The sequence below is a fragment of the Diceros bicornis genome, chromosome X, assembly GCF_020826845.1.
Source record: "Diceros bicornis minor isolate mBicDic1 chromosome X, mDicBic1.mat.cur, whole genome shotgun sequence".
Taxonomy (NCBI): domain Eukaryota; kingdom Metazoa; phylum Chordata; class Mammalia; order Perissodactyla; family Rhinocerotidae; genus Diceros; species Diceros bicornis.
Window position 1 is genome coordinate 10,338,829 of NC_080781.1, and position 22,828 is coordinate 10,361,656.

At 41.2% G+C, this 22,828-nt stretch overlaps 1 protein-coding gene across 2 annotated transcripts; it reads left to right on the plus strand.

The window, feature by feature from the left end:
- The first annotated feature begins 244 nt into the window (after positions 1 to 244).
- TLR8 (toll like receptor 8) lies at positions 245 to 16,768 on the plus strand. 2 transcript variants are annotated; one of them, XM_058535438.1, is made up of 4 exons: positions 245 to 331; positions 6,817 to 6,883; positions 7,610 to 7,679; positions 13,593 to 16,768. In XM_058535438.1, exon 4 carries the CDS (start codon positions 13,599 to 13,601, stop codon positions 16,713 to 16,715), a length of 3,117 nt encoding a protein of 1,038 aa, XP_058391421.1. In that variant the 5' UTR covers positions 245 to 331; positions 6,817 to 6,883; positions 7,610 to 7,679; positions 13,593 to 13,598; the 3' UTR covers positions 16,716 to 16,768. The 2 variants fall into 2 exon arrangements, with proteins under 2 accessions (XP_058391421.1, XP_058391420.1); XM_058535437.1 differs by lacking the exon at positions 7,610 to 7,679.
- The last annotated feature ends 6,060 nt before the right edge of the window (positions 16,769 to 22,828 follow it).

The following is a 22,828-nucleotide window of genomic DNA, read 5'->3' on the forward strand; positions in this document are numbered from 1 at the left end:
AATATACACAAACTCACAAAAATACACCTTATATGTCTGGCTTGGATTATGTTTATATCGTTCTATAAATGAGTTTTCTCTCTCCAATTTCAGTTTTGAAATTTTAAAGCACAGTCAATAAATGATTTGGCAACAGTTAAGAAATCACAAGTTCCCGTCTTCCCACATAAACTTCTGCAAACCACGTGTTAGGTTCTGCTGATGATAAAGCCACCAATTTCAGGAAGTTAGTCAGTTTCCTTCTCCCTGTGCACCTACTGCACGGAGGGTACCGCTCTGCAGTGCGGCAGGTCATGGCATGAGAAATCAGAAGAGGCACAGCAGAAAAGCGGTAAGCCACTTCTGTTCTTTTTAACAAAGGTTTCCAGCAAAGTAGGTGATTTCTGACTCCAAAATATGGTTTGGTGGCAAATGGTGTGCACAAAGAAAGTAACGAATGGGCAAATAAGTATAGAAGGTTAATTCTTGAAACAACTTTAACTGTAGGCAGAGTGGTCTGGTAGGTAGTAAATTTTGAAAATCAAATGCAGTGGTCTTATTAATTTAAACAGGAAAACAAGCAAATTCCAAGTTAGGAATTGAACTGGATTATTACTTTCTGGTCCTGCCAGAAACAGTATTCTCTTTTGGAACCAAAGGGTTGGAGGTGAAGTGGGGGTTGGTAAGTGTTTTTCCTTTGCTGCTTCTACAGAAAAGGACAACCTCTCTGCCCTCACATCCACGGGTCACTTACTAGTGCGCAGGCAAAGCCTGAAATTAACATACCGCTGAGACCTTCACATTCAGTGTTAATTGCTACTTTTCTTGTTTAGGGTTTTTAAGTAAACATGTTACTATGTCTATGATTATATTCTACAGCGTTTAGACGTAGCAGGTGGTCAGTTTTTGTTATTATCAAGAACTGTCAGAATGAAAAACAAACTATAATTTTTTTAAATGATATATTTTCTAGAAAATTCAATAAGATCTATGAACAACTGAAAAGTCTGATTTCAAGAGACTCTCATCCAAAATTTACCTTATATTTTTTCCACGCTCATTTAGTGCTTATTAAAGTTCTTGTAGTCATTGTTTACAACCATTTAATGTATGTTTAAGTTTTTAAGTTAATTTTTACATCAATTTAATGCCCATTATAGATCTTGAAAAGCAAATTAATTCTGCACCGAAATTTTATGATGCTTTACAAAATGACGACAACGGCTCATAAGGAATTGGTTCAACAGGACCAATGACATATATGGAGTTGCAATTGAAGTTAACCAATTTCTACTTGATATTTGTAAACTGCTGTGATAGCCAATATAATTGTATCATAAGAAAGTGAAAAATGGAATAATAATAAAATCAAACTAAACTTCGAAAAATGCCCCGCCTCCCTCTCATTGGTGGTGAGTGGAGGTCAAGGGGCTAGCTGACTCCTGGCCTCAGAGCAGAGGTTCTTAGCCCTGACTACGTGTTAGAATCTCAGGGGGAGCTTTAAGAAGTCCTGCTGCCCAGGCTGAACCCCAGACCAATGAAATCAGAATCTCTGGGGTGGGCCTGGGCATTTGTGGCTCTTCAACTTCCTAGATAGCTCAAAGCACAGCTAATTTGGTCCTTTCACTAAAGAGCACAGTCTTCTTTTAGGAGGTGACAAGGCTCCAGGAAGACCTGAAGCTTATTCATCAGCTCCTTGGTTTGATTTCAGAAAGAAAAATAAAAGTTTTGAGTATGGTTTATCCGAAAAGCTGAGGCTGTGGATCGGGGCGGGGCAGTTGATGAAGTTCATTTTCCTCCTTCAATCACTGCTCCTCGTCCTTTCATGGAATAATCCTGAAAACCGCACGGGGGTTTAGGAGAGAGAAAGCAGGCTCCTGGGAACCCCAGACTTCTGGAGGATCAGGGTGTGTCCTGCAGGGGAGGACGTCATCCTCCAGGGTTAGTCTTTGAAACTCAGTTGGCTATTATTTGTAAGTGCGTCCTAAGTGTCGCCTCCAGGGTCTATTGAGGGGAACATCATTCCAGTGGAATGTCTTTCCAGTTCAGCTGAGTTATTAATTGGAGTTGAGGGATTGGTTATTTTTTAAACTACTGTCTCCAACTTATGACTATTCGGGGCTATAAAGACACAGTAAGTTTAAATGCATAGCCCATGGTTCTGGTTTGGCATTAGCAAGAACAGGCCATGTCAACTTGCAGATGGTTATGAAGAGCTACTAGTTGGTGCATATGTCTAAAATCCATGGATTTCCAGTTGTTCTATGGAATTAAAGAGAATCTGGAAGTGCTCTGTGCTAGACTGATCAGTGCAGAAAGGCAAGGTGGATAATCCACCCCCGGCATTTGAATCCTGAATGTTCCAGGTATGGCTAAAAGGTATCTCTGCTGATAATCGAAAACAGATCATTGCCGACCAGCCCCTTGGTTCCAGCCCTACCAATTCGTTAACTACCCAGGTACCCGTAGGCTCAGTTTCAGCTCAGCCACCTACCATCTGAGTGACCTTGAGTGAATTAGCCTTTCTGAGCCTCAGGTTCCACGTCTGTAAAGTGGGGGCTTGTGATAGCACTCACCTCACTGATTTTTATGAGGATTAAACAAGAAAATGCATGACTTGCATTCACCCCAGTGTCTGCCTCATGGTAAAGCACCCAACAAATGCTCTCTACCGTATTTATCAGAATTCAAGTAGCATAATTTTTCATATTTTTATGTATATGAAATCAGGATCCATCTCTTCATTGATATGCGCTTTTAATGTGGTAGTGGTTTCTTTTGTCTTCCAAAGCTGTTAGTGAATCCATCGAATTTGGAATGGATAAAATAAAGTATCTATTACGGATTGTAAATTTCATTTAAGGTGACAAATCCTATCTGCACAACCATTTCTTTATTAATTTACTTTCGTAATGTATCAGTGTATCAGTAATGTATCAGTCAACACAGTCAACTGCAAAAGAATCACAACCCATTAAAAATTAGAAATATTTCCAGTTGGCAAAGAATTCAGTTCTAGTTGAATCCCACACCATACCCAAACTGCTAAGTATTCAATTGGGGGGATTAATCGCATCTTATAATCAATAGGTTTTCTTGACACTTTCGTGTTACGGGGCATCAGCAGGACCCGTGCTGAGAAAGCGGTGCACTAGGGCGACGGTCTGAGGCAAGTCACTTCTTGGCGAAGCAAGCCTTTGAAGAGGAGAAGGAAGGAGGCATCATTGCAAAATCACTGTCTGCAGCCTAAGAAAGGGGTGTGAAAAGATAAAAAGCTGTTTATTCCAGGAAGATGGTCCTCACAGACTACCTTCACCTTCGATTGTGTGGGAAAAGCTGCGCAATTTATTTTAGCATCACCTGGCAAGGTCACTCCTTTGCACCCAGCACGTCCGGTCCCTGTCATGCCTACAGCCCCAACCCTACGGGCTGGGTTCTGGGAGTGGCCCCTTGGCTCACTCTGACTCCCAGGGTTCCTCAGCTAAGGCAGGCTTTTCTGAGCTGTTCTTCAAACTGCACTGGTCTTTTCAAACTTTGTTTTTGGTGTCCACTGGGGTCCAAGTTGAGAAGGAACATTTGGGCGAGGACTGAGATAGGTTGCTTTCGTTTGTGGTTCCTTCAGAACTCAAAGGAGAGAACTGGCTTATCATGAACCCAACCAAAGCACTGATTATGTCTGGAAAATAGGAAAACAGTTGTGAAATCGCTTCCTCAATAGCTAGCAACGGCTGTATTTGTCAGGGAGGGGGAAGTTAAGCAGATTTCTTTTTTGTGTCTGATTCATATGTTTTCTTTAAAATGGATCCCAATTTTTTTTCTGGGTGTCACAAGGCAACAACCAGTGAAAGATCCAGATCACACAGACCCTGTCATCCCCATTAGGGTGTTCTATGCAGTGAGCTCACTGGCATGTCCAGACAGAGGGCTTTTTCTGGCAGCTGGAATTTGTCTTGGCAGTGGGTTCCACTGAACAACTCTTGTTTACCTGCTCTCTGCCCTTACTCTCTCTGTTAGTTTCCTGTGGCTGCCATAACAGAGTACCACAAACTTGATTGGTCAAAACAACAGAAATTTATCTTCTCACAATTCTGGAGGCCAGAAGTCCGAAATAAAGGCATTATCAACAGGGTTGTTTCCTTCTTGGGGGCTCAGAGGGAAAATCTATGCCATGCTTCTCTCCTAGCTTCTGATGGTGGCCAGCAATCCTTGGCTAGTAACTGTATCACTCCAATCTCTGCCTCCATCTTCACGTGGGCTTCTTTCCTGCATGTGTCTGTGTCCAAACTTCCCTCTTCTTAGAAGGATATCAGTCATTGGATTAAGGCCCACCCTAATCCAGTATGACCTCATCTTAATTTGATTTCATCTGCAAAGACCTTATTTCCAAATAAGATCACATTCCCATGTATGAACATATCTTTTTGGGGGACACAATTCAACCTGAAACACTCTCCTTTTTTGATCTTCTATTCTACCACTTCCATTCAATCCTAGTCCTTCACTTCATCAGCTCCCAATCTACTACTTATCTTAGTTCCAGTAAGTATCTCCTACTTACCTTAACTAGTCTCCAAGGGCCTGATCTGAGCCCCATTGTACCATCATTGACAACCAGGGCCAGCTTCCTTTAGGCACAGAAGGCACAGGGCCTAGGGCCCATGGTACTTGAAGCAAAAGTTTTATTTTCTTTAAAATCAGGAAAATAATAAATATAATCCAGCCTGGATTATATTTGTTTTTATGCCAATGTAGTCATAAAATAGAATTTTTACTATTTTTTTAGGGAGGAAGGGGCCCACAAAGGCCAAAGTGCCTGGGGCCCATGAAACTCACCACCAGGCCCTGTTGACAACGATGACGGTTCTATTTTCTGATTTAGTAGATATGCCAAGGGAAATTCAGGAATTGCTAATGTGTCCCCAAGGAAGGAGATTTAAGTATTGATCCACAATCCTTTATCTGAAACCTGTGGGCCAGAATTGTGCCAAAGTTCAGAATTCATATTTTAGCAAGATAACATGGTACATATATGATATATTAAAAAATGCTTCCGACGGGTCCAGGGTAGTACCTGTTATCATGCACATGGCTATTTCTGCCATGAAACAAGAATGCTCATGCTAGAGCCAGCCCTGATGGCCTAGTGGTTAAAGTTTGGCATGCTCTGCTTTGACAGCTCAGGTTCGGTTCCCAGTCATGGAACCACACCACTTGTCTGTCAGTAGCCATGCTGTGGTGGTGGCTCACGTAGAAGAACTAGGAGGACTTACAACTAGAATATACAACTGTGTACTGGGGCTTTGGGGAGGAAAAAAGAAGAGAGAGAGGATGATTGGCAACAGATGTTAGCCCAGGGCACATCTTTCCCAGGGGGGAAAAAATGCATATGCTAAGTGGATAAATGAAGATTATAGTAGCCTTAGGTCAGTTCAGATCAGGTTTGGCTGCCAAATAAGTTACAAAAAAACAAAACAAAATCTTCTGGTGCTCAGATCTTTTAGGATTTCAGAATTGCAGAGAGGGGATTGAGAATCTGTGCAAGACAGGACCTGCATTAAGAAAATAAACCAGGTGGCTGGCCCCATGGCGTAGTGGTTAAGTTCAGCATGCTCTGCTTTGGCGGCCCAGATTTGCAGGTTTGGATCCTGGACAAGGACCTACACCACTCGTCAGCAGCCATGCTGTGGCAGCAACTCATATACAAAATAGAGGAAGATCGGCACAGATGTTAGCTCAGGGCTAATCTTCCTCAGCAAAAATAAGAAAAGAAAAAAACCCATAAACCACTGTCCTGGGTGCCAGAAGGCCTGATTCTACCAATTGCTGTGTGTCTGATTTTATTTTTTTCTTTTTGTTTGTGTGGATCTCTCTTTCATGCTGGGTGAATTCCCAGGTGACTGGTGCTGGCTGTTATTTCATACTCGAGATCGGGGCACCAAAGAGCCAATTAGAAGCTCCAGTTGTAAGGACAGGGCTTCCCAACGAATGAGTCTCAGCCCAGGATGAGTGGGTGTGAGTTGGCTTTCAGGTAGGGTGTGCCAGTGTGATCATAGATCTTTTCTATGGTGCAGGACCAGGACTAGGGTGAAGAGTGTGGGGCACTCGCTTTGGGTGCAAAATTTAAGGGAGGGAGGGTGCCAAAAAGTTCGGTAATCAAGATAAATAATATTTTAATGTTATATTTAAAAAAAATCAAATTGGCAAACTCCATCCTGCAGGTTGGTTGCCTGTTTTAGTAAATAGAGTTTTATTGGAACCAGAGCCGGGATGAGGGGGAGGCAGGTGAAGTAGTGCCTTGCAAGTGTGGGGTCAGAGTCTGTCTTTATTGAAAATGTTGATATTTTGTCCATAAAGGTGTTGAATTTCTTTTTTTTTTTTGTAAGGAAGATTAGTCCTGAGCTAACATCTGTTGCCAATCCTCCTCTTTTTGCTGAGGAATATTGGCCCTGGGCTAACATCTGTGCCATCTTCCTCTACTTTATAGGGGACGCTGCCACAGCATGGCTTGGCAAGTGGTGTGTTGGTCCACGCCCGGGATCCTAACCTGCGAACCGCAGGCCACCTCAGTGGAGTGGGCCGGCACAGGAGTTTAATTTTTTTAAACAGTATTCATCTTGATGACTAAGTTTTTGGGTGTCCCCTTAAATTTTGCACTTGCAGCCCTGCTACTGTGCCTGTTTTCCCAGCAAGGTCCTCCAACCTCCTGCCTGGGGTGCTGGAGTGGGATGTTCACGAGCCGGTGGCCGTCAGAGTCCCCAGAGCCGGGGGAGGGAAGAGGATGGGGCTCCGAGCTCCAGATCCAGACTTCCTTTAACCCTCGTGTTTTCTCTTTGGCAGTTTGCCCTGCCTTCACGTGTGCCTGGAGTCTGGAACCCAAGGCTCTCGGATTCAACTGTTCGAGATTGTAAGTCTCAGGGGAGGGGATCAGGAGGGGTCTTGCTTCTCAAGCAGATTCTCAAGCAACCCACTGTGCAGCCACACCTGGCAAGCCACTTGCCACGACTGCTGCCTGCATGTCCTGAGTCTTTGCAGGCTTCTGTGATGTGAATGGACTTCGCTCTGGTTGGCCCTTGAGGCTTCAGCCTCTCTGCTCTGCTCTGCCACCTACTGTGCATCCACCTGATCTCCATCTTCCTCAACTTCCTACACATTCCTTGTCTGCTGTGGTCTCCTCTTACGCCCTCTCTGACCTTGTAGAGTCCTAGTCCTTTACTATCACTTTAATGGGAGCCTTCAACTCTCAGGCTCAAACAGAAGTGTCCTTTTCTCTCTCTCTCTCTTTCTCTCTCGGGTTCTCGGTTTTATTTGCATAGTTGCACTTTCTATCTCGTTTGCATGATTGCCCCTTTTTTCCTCTGTTTTATTTACAGAGTTTGCCATTTCTCTCTCTATTTTTTTGCATAGTTGCCATTTCTCCTCCACCAGGCTGGATGGTTTTCACTCATGGATTACACCTTGATGAGGGTAAATTCTCCCTGGTACCCTTCTCACCTGTCTGGGTTCTGGGTGTTGATGTCCTCTTGGAGCCACACCTTTTCGTAGTCAGAGGCATGGGTGTGGCCAAGAGGAAGAGCTTGGCCTGGGAGGTGAAGCCCTTGCTGGGGCCTTAGGCTCTGCTCTCTCTCCTCAGATCCAGTTGGACATGTGTGCGAGGATTCACTCCATGATTGACGAGCCTTTGCATTCTGTGAGGTCCTGAGGTGGGTGGAGAGACTTGAACAGTCAGGGTTTCCCCTCAACTTCTTTGCTAGCTGCCTGCTCACCATTAACCACTCTTCCTGCCCATGTACTTCTCTTCAAGTTGAGGTTATTTGCAACTTGTCAACATGACATGAGTTGTCAACATGTCAACTCATGTTCTTACCTCAGGACTCTTTCAGAAGGGTGGAGTTAGGAACCTCAATCTCTTCACTCACAAATCCTCTCCAGAATATTCTGATTATTTCCATGGGCCAACATTTACTTTAAGTTGTCTCAGGCTCTCTGGGAGGCCATTTTCATCCTGTAAAAACAGAGAATTTCAAAAGCTTCCTCTCCTGGTCTCTAGCTCCCCCTAGAGCCTTTTCTCCTCAGTTGGTCAGAGTTGTATGAGAGAGTTGCATCTGAAATTAGATGTTGAGGCCTTAACTTGATGCTAGTGAGGCCACACAGAACTGCCCCGTCTTCTGGACCCACCCAAGTAACCACCTAAAAAAGTCTCACTGACCAACAGTGCTCTGTTAATCGCTCAAAGAGAAGAGTCTGCAATCTGGCCTCCCCCTGCCATCTCTTCCCCACAGGCCTTTTCAAAATTAATGTTTTATTAATCTACAATTAAAAATTATAATAGGAAGCTGACAAGCACTACCTTAACTAGGTGACGAAGGTCCACATCAACAGTGAAAGTCACATTGTGAGTATGTGCCCTTGGTGGGATGTGACTAGAATGGCACTTTGCCTCTTTAAAATGGTCTTCTTCCCCAAAACTCATTACCCCAGTCTAATCATGACGAAAGCATCAGACAAATCCCAACTGAGGGACAGTCTACATAACCATCCCTTTTCTTCTCTTTATTTTTCTCCATACTACTTTCTGCCATCTAATATACTATCTTGTAATATAAGCTCCAAAGGGGTAGGTATTTTAATCTGTTTTCTTCATTATTATATCCCTAGCTTGAAAACAGTCCCTGAAATAAAGTATGTACTTAATAAATATTTTTTCAATGAATGAATAAGTGAATATAGAGCTGCCTTCTCCTTTTTAAATGCTGCATAGTAGTCTATTATATGAATATAACATAATTTATTTAACCAGACCACTACTCATAGGCTTTAGATTATTTCCAATCTTTTGCTTTTGCTAACAGCCCTTCATTGAACATCCTTGTATATAGTCATTTGCATACGTGAGGGTCTATTGTTAGGATCTACTTCTAGAATTGAAATTGCTGAGTCTAAGAATATGTTTCCAATTTTGATAAGTATTACAAATTGCTCTCTATCTTAGAGGTGGCACTAATTTAGACTCCTACCAGCAAAATATGAGAACATCTGTTTCTCCACATCCTCACCTACACAGTAGAATTGGTGAAAAATGGTATCTCAGTGTAATTTTTTGAGTGAAGTTGAGTATCTTCCTATGTTTAAGAGCTGTTTGTGTTTCTTTTTCTGTGAACTGTCTGTTAATATATTTTTGTCTATTTTTCTATTGGGTTATTTGTCTTCTCACTTATGCTTACAAAAGCTTTACACATCAAATATATTACTCCCTTATCTGTGATATGAACTACAAGTATTTTCTCCTAATTTATTTTTTCACTTTTGGCATTGTTTACCATGTTTTTTGTGAGGCACGATTTTTATTTGTGTGTGGTTTAATTGGTCAGTCTTTGCTTTTTTTGACCTCTGCTCTATTATTTTTTCATTGTTCTGGGGTAACTAGACAATGCAATTAGACAGTAAAAAGAAATTTGACTGAATAAAGGATTATAGGAAGATCGTCATTATTTATAGATGATTTAACTGCTTACCCAAGAAAATCACATGGAGAAACAACTATTCTAAATAATCAGAGAATTTAGTATATTGTTTAGTATAAAATTAATATATAGAAATCAATAGTCTTAGTGTACACCAGCAAAGACCTGTTAGAAGGTAAGATAGAAGTGACCCATTCACAAAAGAAGAATAATGAGCAGGACTTGCCCTATCAGGTACTAACAAACCTGAAAACTGTACTTATTAAAACTTGTGGTACCAGCATGAGTGATGAATAGATCAATGAAGCAGAATAGAGAGCCTAGAACTAGGTCCAAATACACAGGGAAGTTAGTATATGATAAAGGGAGCATATCAAATTGGTGAGAAAAGAGTATTCGAAGAAATGATATTGGGGTCTCCATTTAGAAAGAAATGATGTGGGTCTACACCTCACATTTTATGCCAAAACAATTTCAGTGGGTTAAGATATTTCAATGTAAGAAAAGGACATTGTAAAATTACTAGAAAAAAAGATGTGAAAATTATTGGTAGAACTGAGTGTGGAAGATCCTTTATGGCTTATACTGCCCCAGATGATCTCATTCGTACCCGTGGCTGTACTTGCCATACTCTTAAATTCATCCCTCTATCAGAACTCTCCTCTGAGCCTAAGACACGCATATGTAACTGCCTACTGGACATCTCCACTGGAAGATCACAAACTCAACTCAAATTCAGCATGTCAAATTTAATTAATAATATTCACCACACCACCATCACCCCTGGCTCTAGATGAACTTCTTCCTCAGTGAATGGCACTCTCATCCATCCCCAGTTGCCCAGACCAGCAACCTGGAAGTCCCTTGAATTCTTCCCTCTCTCTCACAATCCCCGCCCATTATACTTCTATTGCTATGTCTCTCAATTTTACCTCCTAAGTATCTCTTGAATTCATTTCTCTCTATCTTCATTGCCACCAGCTTAGTTCAAGCTACCATTATCTTGCCCCTGATGTTCTGTGCCCTCTTGCCAGTGACTACTATAGAATCAATGAGCGTGGTACCACTCTGCTTAAAACTTTCAAAGGCTTGCATTGCTCCTCAGATAAAGATCAAAATCCGCTCTCGTCTTTTCTCTGGCTTTCTTTTAGTCCCTTACATTCACACACTCATTAAGATGAGGACTGAAAAATGCCCATGGAATGTAGTGACTTGGAGATACTGAGGACCTCAGCAACATCTCTATTCATCGCCTCTTAAGTGCCATTCCAATCCTCTTGGCCCTACCTCTTATTCTGGGTCCTACCATTGCAAGTAGTTTTCTGCAGGTTTCAACCAACTTTGAGGACTTGAAACCTGATGTGCTTTGTCTTAGGCCCACACCATGCCCTTCTTGATTCCTGTCCAGCGCTCCTCTGAAGGTACAGCATGGGAAACTTGAAGGAATACACTTAGGGCCTTTGCATATGCTGGAACATTCTTTGGACCTCTTTGTGCCTTATACATGCCAACGCAACCTTAGAATCACAGCTCAAGTTTCACTTCCTTAGGGAAATCTTTCCCAGCCTCCGTGAATAGGTTAAGTCCTCCTCTTTTTAGGCTCTTATAATTCACATACTTCTTTGTGTCACAGTTGAAATCTCGTCTTGTTGTGGTGTTTAACCCATGTCTGTTTAACCCACTAGACTGTATGCTAACTAATAAGCTGTGCGTGTAATCAAATAGACTTCTCAGTCCACCCACTAGCTAGGAAAGGACAAGGAAGAGTCAGGTAGTGACTTCTAAATCTAACAATGTTCACTTGCAAATTACACAGGTTTAGATCTGCTTAGGTGTCCAGCAAATATAACATTGCCTGGGTCATCTCCCAAAGTTCCTTGTGTCCCCGAGCTTCGTTACCCCCTTGGTGCACCTGTGTCTCCCAGTGGAGATGTTGCACCTGGAGACCTGCGGTGGCCTCTGCAAGAGCTGCATATTTTCAAGCCATGAATCATCTTTTCACACATATTTTCTAGACATATTAGTTTTCTATTGCTGCCTAACAAATAACCTCCAAAGTTGGAGGCTTCAAACAATATCCATTTATCAGCTTAAATTTCCATAGCTTAGTATCTGGGTGGACTTGCCTGGATTCTCTGCTCTAAGTCTCATAGGGCTAAAATCAGTGTGCTGGCCAAGCTGGACTCTCATATCAAGGTTCTGGATAAGGATCCATTTCCAACTTCATTCAGGTTGTCAGTCAATTTTAGTTCTTTGTGGTTGTAGTAGGATCAGGGCCTCCATTTCCTTGCTAGCTGTCAGCAAGGAGCCATTCTCAGCTTCTAAAGGATACCTGCTTTCCTTCTCAGTGGCCCCCTCCGTGTTCAAGTTGGCAATAGCGCATCAAATTCTTGTCCTGCTTCCAATCTCACTGACTCTCCCTTCTGCTACTAGCCAGAGAAAATTCTCTGCTTTTAAAGGCACGTATGATTAGATTAGGCCCATCTAGATAATCTCCCTTTTGCCACACAATGTAACATAATTACAGGAGTAACACCAGGGGGCAAAGGTCATAGGGGCCATCTTAAAATTCTGCCTACCTCACCAGTAAAGCAGGGCTTTCTTTTGGTAAAAGTTAAGCATAAAGCAGCAGCACCTAGATAGTGCCGTATTTGAAAATAACTAAAAGCAACTGAAATTTGAAAATAACTAAAAATAACAGCCTGGAAGTTCTGCTCTATTTTAATTTTCATCTCATAAGGATCTGGATTTCCTTGGCTGTTATAAATGGGCAATAATTATTGATCCTCAGAATAATCAACATCCATGTAAAAATCTCTTATAATATAGTAAGGGTCTGACAGTGATTATTAGTTCATTAACCCTAAGTTTTAGGAGAACTTAAAAAGAAAGCACTTAGCCGGTTTAACTCACAACAAGGACATGAGTTGGGCTTCAGTGAAAAGTATAGTTTAGTAAAGGTTGGTCTCCATACCCAATGAAATAAGATTTTGAGAGTTCTTTTGACCACAATCATTGATCAAAGCAATCTCATTAATCTGTTTATTGCATTGTATAATTACTAAAAGTAATATATTCAGCCCTCTATTAAGAAAGAGTTGCAGAAAGTGAGGCACTCTATTAGGTGTTACAGAGAATGCATAAAAATATAAAACATCATGTCTTCCCTACAGAAGTTTACAGTATTAGCTATTCTTTTGAATAGCTATTAATGCCAATGTTTGTATGGTAAGAGATATATGAGTAATGGCCACTCCACACAAGAATTTTTGAGTGCCATCTACATTTGAGGCACTGTTCGGGCATGAAGATTTCAAAATGAGATTGTGTAGCATGATGGATAGTGATTAAAAACATGGTGTTGAAATCAAATTGACTCAAGTCCCAGCTCTACAATGTGTCATCCTTCTGAAAGTTACTTAAGTCTCTGAGTTTGTTTCTTTACTTACAAAATATGGATAATAATGAGAACCTATCTCATTGTGTTGCTGTGAGCATTAACATGGGTGAGAAAATAGTTATGTTTGGCACAATACCTGACACTTTGTTTGTTATAATTCTCAACAGAAGGTGTCCACTTTCCTGTCATGTAAGGAGATAAGAGAACTTGATACATACCACCATAGAGGTATAGAAAAATTGTGGGAAATACCAATAAGAGATATGGTTACGTAGATGAGGTAGAGATGACTCTGGCTTGGAGATCTTGGATGATACTGTAATAGAAGCTGGATCTGAACTCTCCTTGGGACTGGCCAAAGTTTCATCAAGAGTTATGCTAGTAGGTTGAAGCTATAGTTATATAGCTTGCTGTGCTATATAGATCTAGCGTGAACCACGGCCATGATCCAGCATCACACCCATTATGGGGGTGGGGCATCTTGATTAATGCCTCTGCAAAAGCTTCCCAGGTTTCCTCATCATCGTAATCTCAGATAGCTTCATCTTCAAGTTCTTTTAGCACCATGAAGCTGAACACAGCGAAAAATTAAAATTGTTCTGAACCTAATTGAATGCAATCTATTTAAGTGTTAAGAGAATTCACACTTCAAAACTCATAAAAAGTGTGGTGAAGCACTATTAATTTCATCATGAAATGCCTGGCAAATATTGCTACTCTAACATTGTGCCTCCACTTTTGATTTTTCTTAGGAAAACATGACCCTACAGCCTTTGCTTCTGACCTGCCTTTTCCTGCTAATCTCTGATTCCTATGAGTTCTTCACTGAAGCAAATTATTCTAGAAGCTATCCTTGTGATGAGAAAAGACAAAACATCTCTGTTATTGCAGAGTGCAACAATCGTCGACTGGAAGAAGTTCCCCAAACGGTAGGCAAATATGTGACAGAACTAGATCTGTCTGATAATTTCATCATGCACATAACAAATGAATCATTTCAAGGGCTGCAAAATCTTACTAAAATAAATCTAAACCACAACATCAAGCTACAGGCCCAGAATGAAAATCCTGATGCAAATACAAACGGCATGAATATTACAGACGGGGCGTTCCTCAACCTAGAAAACCTAAGAGAGTTACTGCTTGAAGACAACCGGTTAGAAAAAATACCCACTGGTTTGCCAGGGTCTTTAAGAGAACTTAGTCTAATTCAAAACAGAATAACTTCTCTATCTAAAAAGAACACTTCTGGACTCGTGAATTTGGAACATCTCTATTTGGGCTGGAACTGCTATTTTGGCAATATTTGTAATAAAACCTTTGACATAGAAGACGGAACATTTGAAAGGCTTACAAATTTGAAGGTGCTATCATTATCTTTTAATAACCTTTCCCACGTGCCACCCAAACTGCCAAACTCCCTAAGAGAACTTTATCTTAGCAACGCCAAGATCAAAAACATCACTCAAGAAGACTTCAAGGAACTGAGAAATTTAACAGTACTAGATTTAAGCGGGAACTGTCCAAGGTGTTTCAATGCGCCTTTTCCCTGTACACCTTGTGAAGGAGGCTCTTCAATTCAGATACATCCTCTTGCTTTTCAAACCCTGACAGAACTTCACTACCTAAACCTCTCTAGCACTTCCCTCCGGAAGGTTCCTGCAACCTGGTTTGACAATATGCATCATCTGAAGGTGCTGCATCTTGAATTCAATTATTTAGTGCAGGAAATAGCCTCTGGGGAATTCTTAACGAAACTGCCCTCCTTAGAAATACTTGACTTATCTTTTAACTATATAGAGACGAAATATCCACAGTATATTAAAATTTCCCCAAACTTCTCTAATCTTACATCTCTGCAGATATTGCACTTAAGAGGTTATGTGTTTCAGGAAGTTAGAACAGAAGATTTCCAGCCTCTAATGAGTCTTTCAAATTTAAGGACTATCAACTTGGGCGTTAACTTTATTAAGCAAATTGATTTTACCTTTTTCCAACATTTCCCCAACCTGACAATCATTTACTTGTCAGAAAACAGAATATCGCCCTTGGTAAATGATATCCCGCAAAATTATACAAATGGCTCTGCTTTCCATAGTCATATCCTTAAGCCACGCTCAGCAGATTTTGAGTTTGACCCACATTCAAATTTTTATCATAACACCAATCCTTTAATAAAGCCACAATGTGCAGCTTATGGCAAAGCCTTAGATTTAAGCTTGAACAGTATTTTCTTTATTGGGCAAAAGCAATTTAAAGCTTTTCATGACATTGCCTGCTTAAATCTGTCTTCAAATAGCATTGGTCAACCGTTACATGGAACTGAATTTTCAGCTGTACCTCATATAAAATATTTGGATTTGACAAACAATAGAATAGACTTTGATGATGATAATGCGCTCAGAGAATTGCCCGAGTTGGAAGTTCTAGATTTCAGCCGCAATGCACACTATTTCCGAATAGCAGGGGTAACACATCGTCTAGGATTTATTCAAAATTTAACACAGCTAAAGGTTTTGAACTTGAGCTACAACGGCATTTTTACTTTAACAGAGTACAATATGAATAGCGTGTCCCTGGAAGAATTAGTTTTCAGTGGAAACCGCCTTGACCTTTTGTGGAATGCTGAAGACAGCAGGTACAGGAAGATTTTTAAATATCTCGGGAATCTGACACGGCTTGATTTATCCTTTAATAACCTCCAGCGTATCCCAGATGAAGCATTCCTTAACTTGCCCCAGAGTCTCACTGAACTGTATATAAATAATAATAAATTACATTTCTTTAACTGGACGTCACTCCAGCATTTTCCTCATCTCCACTTGCTTGACTTAAGTGGAAACAAACTCTCCTCTTTAACTAATAGCCTATCCAAATTCACACCTTCCCTTCGGACACTGCTACTGAGTCAAAACAAGATTTCCTACCTGCCCTCTGGCTTCCTTTCTGAAGCCAGTGGTCTGATACACCTCGATTTACGTTTCAACAGGCTAAAGATGATCAACAAATCCACACTTCAAACTAAGACCCCCATCAATTTAGCCATTTTGGAACTTGGTGGAAACCCTTTTGAATGTACCTGTGACATTGGAGATTTTCGAAGATGGATGGATGAAAATCTGAATATCACAATTCCTAGATTGGCGGATGTCTTGTGTGCCAGTCCTGGGGATCAAAGAGGGAAGAGTATTATGAGTCTAGAGCTAACGACGTGCGTTTCAGATACCATCGCCGCGGTGTTATGCTTCTTCACATTCTTTATCACTGTCACAGTGATGTTGGCTGCCTTGGCTCACCATTGGTTCTACTGGGATGTTTGGTTTATCTATCATGTGTGTTTAGCTAAGGTAAAAGGCTACAGGTCTCTTTCCACATCCCAAACTTTCTATGATGCTTACGTTTCTTATGACACCAAAGATGCCTCTGTCACGGATTGGGTGCTAAATGAGCTGCGTTTCCACCTAGAAGAGAGTGAAGAAAAAAATGTGCTCCTCTGTTTAGAGGAGAGGGATTGGGACCCGGGATTAGCCATCATCGATAACCTCATGCAGAGCATAAACCAAAGCAAGAAAACAATATTTGTTTTAACCAAAAAGTATGCAAAAAACTGGAATTTTAAAACAGCATTCTACTTGGCCTTGCAGAGGCTAATGGATGAGAATATGGATGTGATTGTATTTATTCTGCTGGAGCCAGTGTTACAGCATTCTCAGTATTTGAGGCTGCGGCAGAGGATCTGCAAGAGCTCCATCCTCCAATGGCCTGACAACCCCAAGGCAGAAGGCTTGTTTTGGCAAAGTCTGAAAAATGTGGTCTTAACTGAAAATAATTCACGGTATAACAACTTGTATGTTGATTCCATTAAGCAATACTAACTGATGTTAAGTCATGGTTCACCAACATAATAAAACGCAAAGCAATTAAATTACCCTTCTGTCTCGATTATCTATTGCTGTGTAACAAATTACTCCCAAGCTTAGTGGCTTAAAACAACACAATTTATTATCTCACAGTCTCTGTGAGTCAGGAGTCCAGGCATGACTCAGCTGGGTCCTCTGTTCAGGGTCTCTCAAAGGCTGTAATCTTGGTGTCAGCCAGGGCCACAGACATCTCCTGGGGTTAGGATCTATTTCCAAGCTCACACTCATGTGGTTGTTTTCAGGAGTCAGTTCCTCCTGGGCTGTTGGCCAAAGGCTGCTCTCAGTTCCCGGCCACATGGACCTCTCCCACATGGCAGCTTGCTTCATCAAAGGCAGCAAGAGAAAGAGGTTGCTAGCAAGACGGAAGTCATCATCTTTTGTAATCTAATCAGGGAAGTGTTAGCCCATCACTTTGGCCATATTCTATTTGTTAGAAGTAAATCACAGGCTCCTCTAGCTTCATGGGAGTCATCACCTCAGTCCAGGGAAACTAGTCTATGACGAGCTGGGTGGTTGTGATGGCCTCAGTTGGCCTGCCATCTCCGTCATAGATTGTGAATACCAGGAGGCAGGGATCATTGGGGACCATCTTAGCAGTTGGCCTACTACACCTTCTTTTCAATCTCTAAGAACTTTTGCAACTGTAACTAATAGTTCTGATGTTGAGTTGCTGTTTAGATTTAGCATATAACCGTGGCTACGTGGTTATATTATGCTGTGGTTGCATTAGTCTTTCTTTTGCAATTACTTTTATACATATTGGCTATAATATTTGACTTCTAAGGCTTAGATGCCATTTAAGGGCTAAGATGGATAGTTTTTTTTAAGTGTTTTTTACTTAACCATTTTTTTAAAGAATACAGCTAAATCAGGAGCATTTAGAATATCCATCTATTACCATTGCTGTAAATCTTGAAAATGCTTCATTTCACATGATGAACGTAAGATCAATATACAGTAGGGAAATAGATCTATAATATAAAAGGAATTGCCATCTACAGTGGGTTTTTTGAGAATACTTTAAAAAATCTTTGGTAGAAAGCAAAGGGGAAGAGTTTTCATGAAGTTTGTACATTAAGATAATTATTAATAGAGAAATTAATTCTATCTTTACTTCCTACTCAGAAGACATAAAGTCAGAATGCCTACCTGCTGGTACCCTTTATGCAATTCTCCCAAATGAAACAACTTTGGAACTCCCTACCACCTCTACTATCCCCTTGGTTCCTCTGCATCAGTCCATAGCGTCCTCTCTCCAGCATAGGTATGAATCTTGAAGAGACACCTTATGAAATTAACCGAGAATAACTGGAAATAATGCGAGCATAAGAAAATAAAGTCCCTTCAGAATGAAAAGAAGAAAAATCTCCAAAGCACCATCCTTCCTTAAGTACAGTCTCTTTGTTAATCTTGCAGGATGAGTTATCTTTAAATATGTGTTTCTAAGGAACTGAACAAAATGGTGTGTCATCGTATTATTTAATATGGACAAGGTGGAAGTCAGCACAAGTGTGCCAAGGACAATTTTAGCTTTGTCACATTGAACCTTGATCTGTGACCGTGATGTTTAGAGGAAGATACTTATGCTTGTGTTTGTTGAGGCATGGGGACAGAGATCTAAAAGCAGGATCGTTTCAGGAAGGGACACCCCAGAAAGAATGGTGAGGGGCAGTTACAGTTCATCCCTGTTGATGCCACATCAATTTGGTGTCTGGTAGAAGCTCATTCCTACATTCCCTGATTGTTTTGGTAAAATAAAACTGTAGAATTTTCAGTAACATTAGTAATTATGATCTATGTTAAGCTCGTACACTTTGGCAGTGTTCCGTTGACAGGATCAAAAGTTAATGAAAGTCACAAACAGTTTTATCTTCTCATTAACAAATATCTTCATAAAGTGAAGATAGTGAAATCAGTTGTTAATAAAAACATTTGTTTTTGAAACTCACTTATTCCTCATTTAAGACACTGGTATGGGAAAATCAGACCTATAATTTGTTAAAGAGAAAGTCAGCATTGTTCTGTTTTCTATTATTTTTAAATGAATATATGCTAATCCCTGCATATAAGTTTTTAAAAATTCAAATTTTACAAAAGGATGTACCATGAAATTCAAATCTCCCTCCCAACACAACTTCATTTTTTAGGGATAATCACTATTAAAGATTCTTGTGTATTCTTTTGTATTGTAAGTGTAAAGTCTCAGTGGCTATAATCAAGAGACCCAACAATACAGAAGTTTATTTCTCTATCCTTGAATGTTTGTGTCCTCCCAAAATTCATATGTTGAAACCTAACTCCCAAGGTGAAGGTGTTAGGAGGTGGGGCCTTTGGGACGTGATTAGGTCATGAGAGCGAAGCTCTCATGAATGGGATTAGTGCCTTTATAAAAGTGGCCCAACAACAGGGCTTGTCAGCTGCAGAAGACTTGTGCTTCTCAAAGACCCACATAGGGGGTTTGCCCCACCTTCCAAAGCCTGAAACAATTGGGTGCTCCTGTGCCTGAGGCCAGCCCCACCCAGCTGCAATCCTCAGAGAGCTGACAAGAGACCTAATAGGCTAGAGGCTTACAGCAATTGTAAGGCCCTGAGCCTAATGACCTGCCACGCTGGGGGCCTACTCACTTAAAAGAAATACTGCAACACAAATGTGGTATTAGAACTTACAGCCAACCGTGCTGGGGCTCCCCACACCTGATAAAGAGACGGAAGGGCCCACAACAACTACAAGCAGCTGAGCATAACAACAGCTGGCCAGGAGCATAACTCAGCCTCCCTGGGCGCCTATAGGGAGAGCTAACAGGCCACAATAGAAGGACACACGTAGCCCACATAGGGGTCACCCCTGGAACATTGAGAACTGAGGGAAGCACACTGGAAGCCTCCTAAGGCATCACTTACATAAGGTCACCTATCCAAGAGCAGGAGACGTAGCTGACCTACCTAATACGTAGAAACAAGCACAGGGAAAGAGGCAAAATGAGGAGGCAAAAGAATACATTCCAAGTAAGGGAACAGGACAAAACCCCAGAAAAGGAACTAAGTGAAACAGAAATGAGCAACCTACCTGACAGAGAGTTCAAACTAAGAGTGTTAAGGATGCTCACTGATCTGGGGAGAAGAATAGATGAACTCAGTGAGAATGCCAACAAAGAAATGGAAGATATAAAAAAGAACCAATCAGAAATGACAAATACAATACTGGAAATGAAAAATTCATTAGAGGGACACAAAAGCAGAGTAGAGGAAACAGAAGAACGGATCTGTGAGCTAGAAGAAAGACTAGAAGAAATTACCCGAGGTGAACAGGTAAAAGAGAAAAGAATTAAAAAGAGTGAGGACAGTCTAAGGGACCTCTGGGACAACATCAAGCGCACTAACATCCATGTTATAGGTGTCCCGGAAGGAGAAGAGCGAGACAAGGGGGCAGAGAATCTATTTCAAGAAATAATAGATGAAAACTTCCCAAACCTAAGGAAGGAAACAGACATCCAGGTACAGGAAGCACAGAGAGCCCCAAACAAGATAAACCCAGAGAGGCCCACACCAAGACACATCATAATCAAAATGTCCAGAATTAAAGATAAAGAGAGAATCCTAAAAGCCGCAAGAGAATGTCAAGTTACATATAAAGGAAACCCCATAAGGCTATCAGCTGACTTCTCAGCAGAAACCTTACAGGCTAGAAGAGAATGGCACGATATATTTAAAGTGCTAAAAGGAAAAAACTTACAGCCAAGAATACTCTACCCAGCAAGGTTATCATTCAAAATGGAAGGAGAGATCAAAATTTTCCCAGATAAGCAAAAATTAAAGGAGTTTGTCACCAAGAAACCAGTGCTACAAGAAATGTTAAAGGGGCTGATTTAAGGGGAAAAGAGAAGACCATAAATAGGAAAAATTATTTATTTCCATGATTAGAACGTAATGGATACAAATGTACAAAAAAGAGGTTAGATATGATATCAAAAACATAAAAGGAGGGAGGAGGGGAGTTAAAGAGTACAGCTTTCAGACAGAGGTCAAACTAAAGTGACCATCAATTCTGTATAGAAGAAGTAAGGAACAGAGAAGGACTACTAAAACACTGAGAAAAAAAAAAAAGTTAAAAAATGGCAGTAAGGGGAGTGACGTCAGCATCATGGCGGAGTGAGCTTTCCCGTGAATTCTTCCCCCACAAAATACAACAAAAGTAACAGCCACAGACCAACAACGGAATCCCAGACAGTGAAAAGCTGGAGCGGAGGGATCCACACTGCCGCACATCTGAGAGCGGAACGTGCTGGGCCCCCGGAGGAAGTGGGGAGAGGTAAGGAGAACTCCGCTCCCTCCCCATCAGATCAGCGATCCGGTCCGCGCGGCTCCCAGAGAGGGGGGAGGGGCGGCCCTCAGCGGGAAACTGTAGCTCTTCGGGCTCTCTCAGCCAGTGGGAAACTCCCGCACAGAGGGCTCAGAGGAGCCACAGGGCTACCATCAACATCTGAGCAACCCAGAGAGCGGATAAAGAGGGGCAAACGAGAAGCCTCCCACGTCAGGGACCCAGAGGGCAAAAGAGAGAGCTCCCCCCTCCCCGCAACCCGGAGTCTGCAGCTCGACCAGATCTAGCGGTCCGAGGCAAACCTGAATAAACTGGACTGGACCCGTGGATCGCAGTGGGGAAAAGAAACAAAACAAAACAAAACAAAACTGCGGATCGCAGCAGAAAAACTGGGGCAGAGCGCAGGGGGCTTAGACTACACAGCCCTTTACCACCAGACAGTGGCGGCAGGTGGAAATTGCAACCAGAGACTTCCAGGATGAGGAAAATCAAAACCAACACAGGAACCACAATGCAAAAATATATGAAATCACCAGACCAGAAACAAAATGACAAGCACCCAGAAATCAACCCCGAAGACACAGAAATCCATAAACTAAATGACAGAGATTTCAAAATAGCTATCATAAAAACACTCAATGAAATACGAGACAACACAGACAAACAATTAAATGAGATTAGGAGTTTCTTCACAAAAGAGATTGAAATCATAAAGAAAAACCTATCAGGGCTGATGGAGATGAAGAACACAATGGAGGAGATAAAGGAGAATCTGGAATCTTTAAAGAACAGAGCTGACAATATGGAGGAAAGAATTAGTACTTTAGAGGATAGGAATACAGATATACTCCAGATGGAAGAAGAGAGAGAACTAAGACTAAAAAGAAATGAAGAAAGACTCCGAGAAATATCGGACTCTATTAGAAAATGTAACATAAGAATTATAGGTATTCCTGAGGGAGAGGAGAGGGAAAGAGGAACAGAGAGCCTATTCAAGGAAATAATAGCTGAAAATTTCCCAAATCTGGGGAAGGAGCAGGAAATACCAGTAAGCGAAGCCAACAGGACTCCTATATATATTAACAGACAAAGGCCTTCACCACGACACCTAGTGGTAAGGCTAGCCAGGGTCAACGACAAAGAAACAATATTAAGGGCAGCTAGACAAAAACAAAAAATAACGTACAAAGGAACTCCCATCAGGCTCTCAGCGGATTTCTCAACAGAAACTTTTCAGGCTAGAAGAGACTGGAATGATATATTCAAAATACTAAAAGACAAAAACTTTCAGCCAAGAATACTCTATCCAGCAAAAATATCCTTCAAATATGATGGAGAAATAGTAACTCTCCCAGATAAACAAAAACTAAGGGAGTTCATGGCCACGAGACCGCCACTACAAGAAATACTCAAGAAGGCCCTCAGGCCTGAAAACAAGAAGAGAAAGGGAACACAAAACTTGGAGTAAGGAGAAAAGTAGGTAGACAAAATCAGAGAAATAGTAGATCTTTACTGGAATAGGTTAGCAACCACTTAAATACTAAACTCAAAGATAAAAGGAAGAAATTCACCAAAAATAAATTTAACCTCATCACTGTAAACACACAGCCACAACACAAGATAGAATAAGGTATAACAAGAGCAACTTAGAAGGGGAAGAGGAAAGTGACTGAATTGACTTAGTATAAGGAAATAGGAGGCTATCAGATAATGGACTATCTCATATAGAAGATTTTTCGCCCAAACCTCAA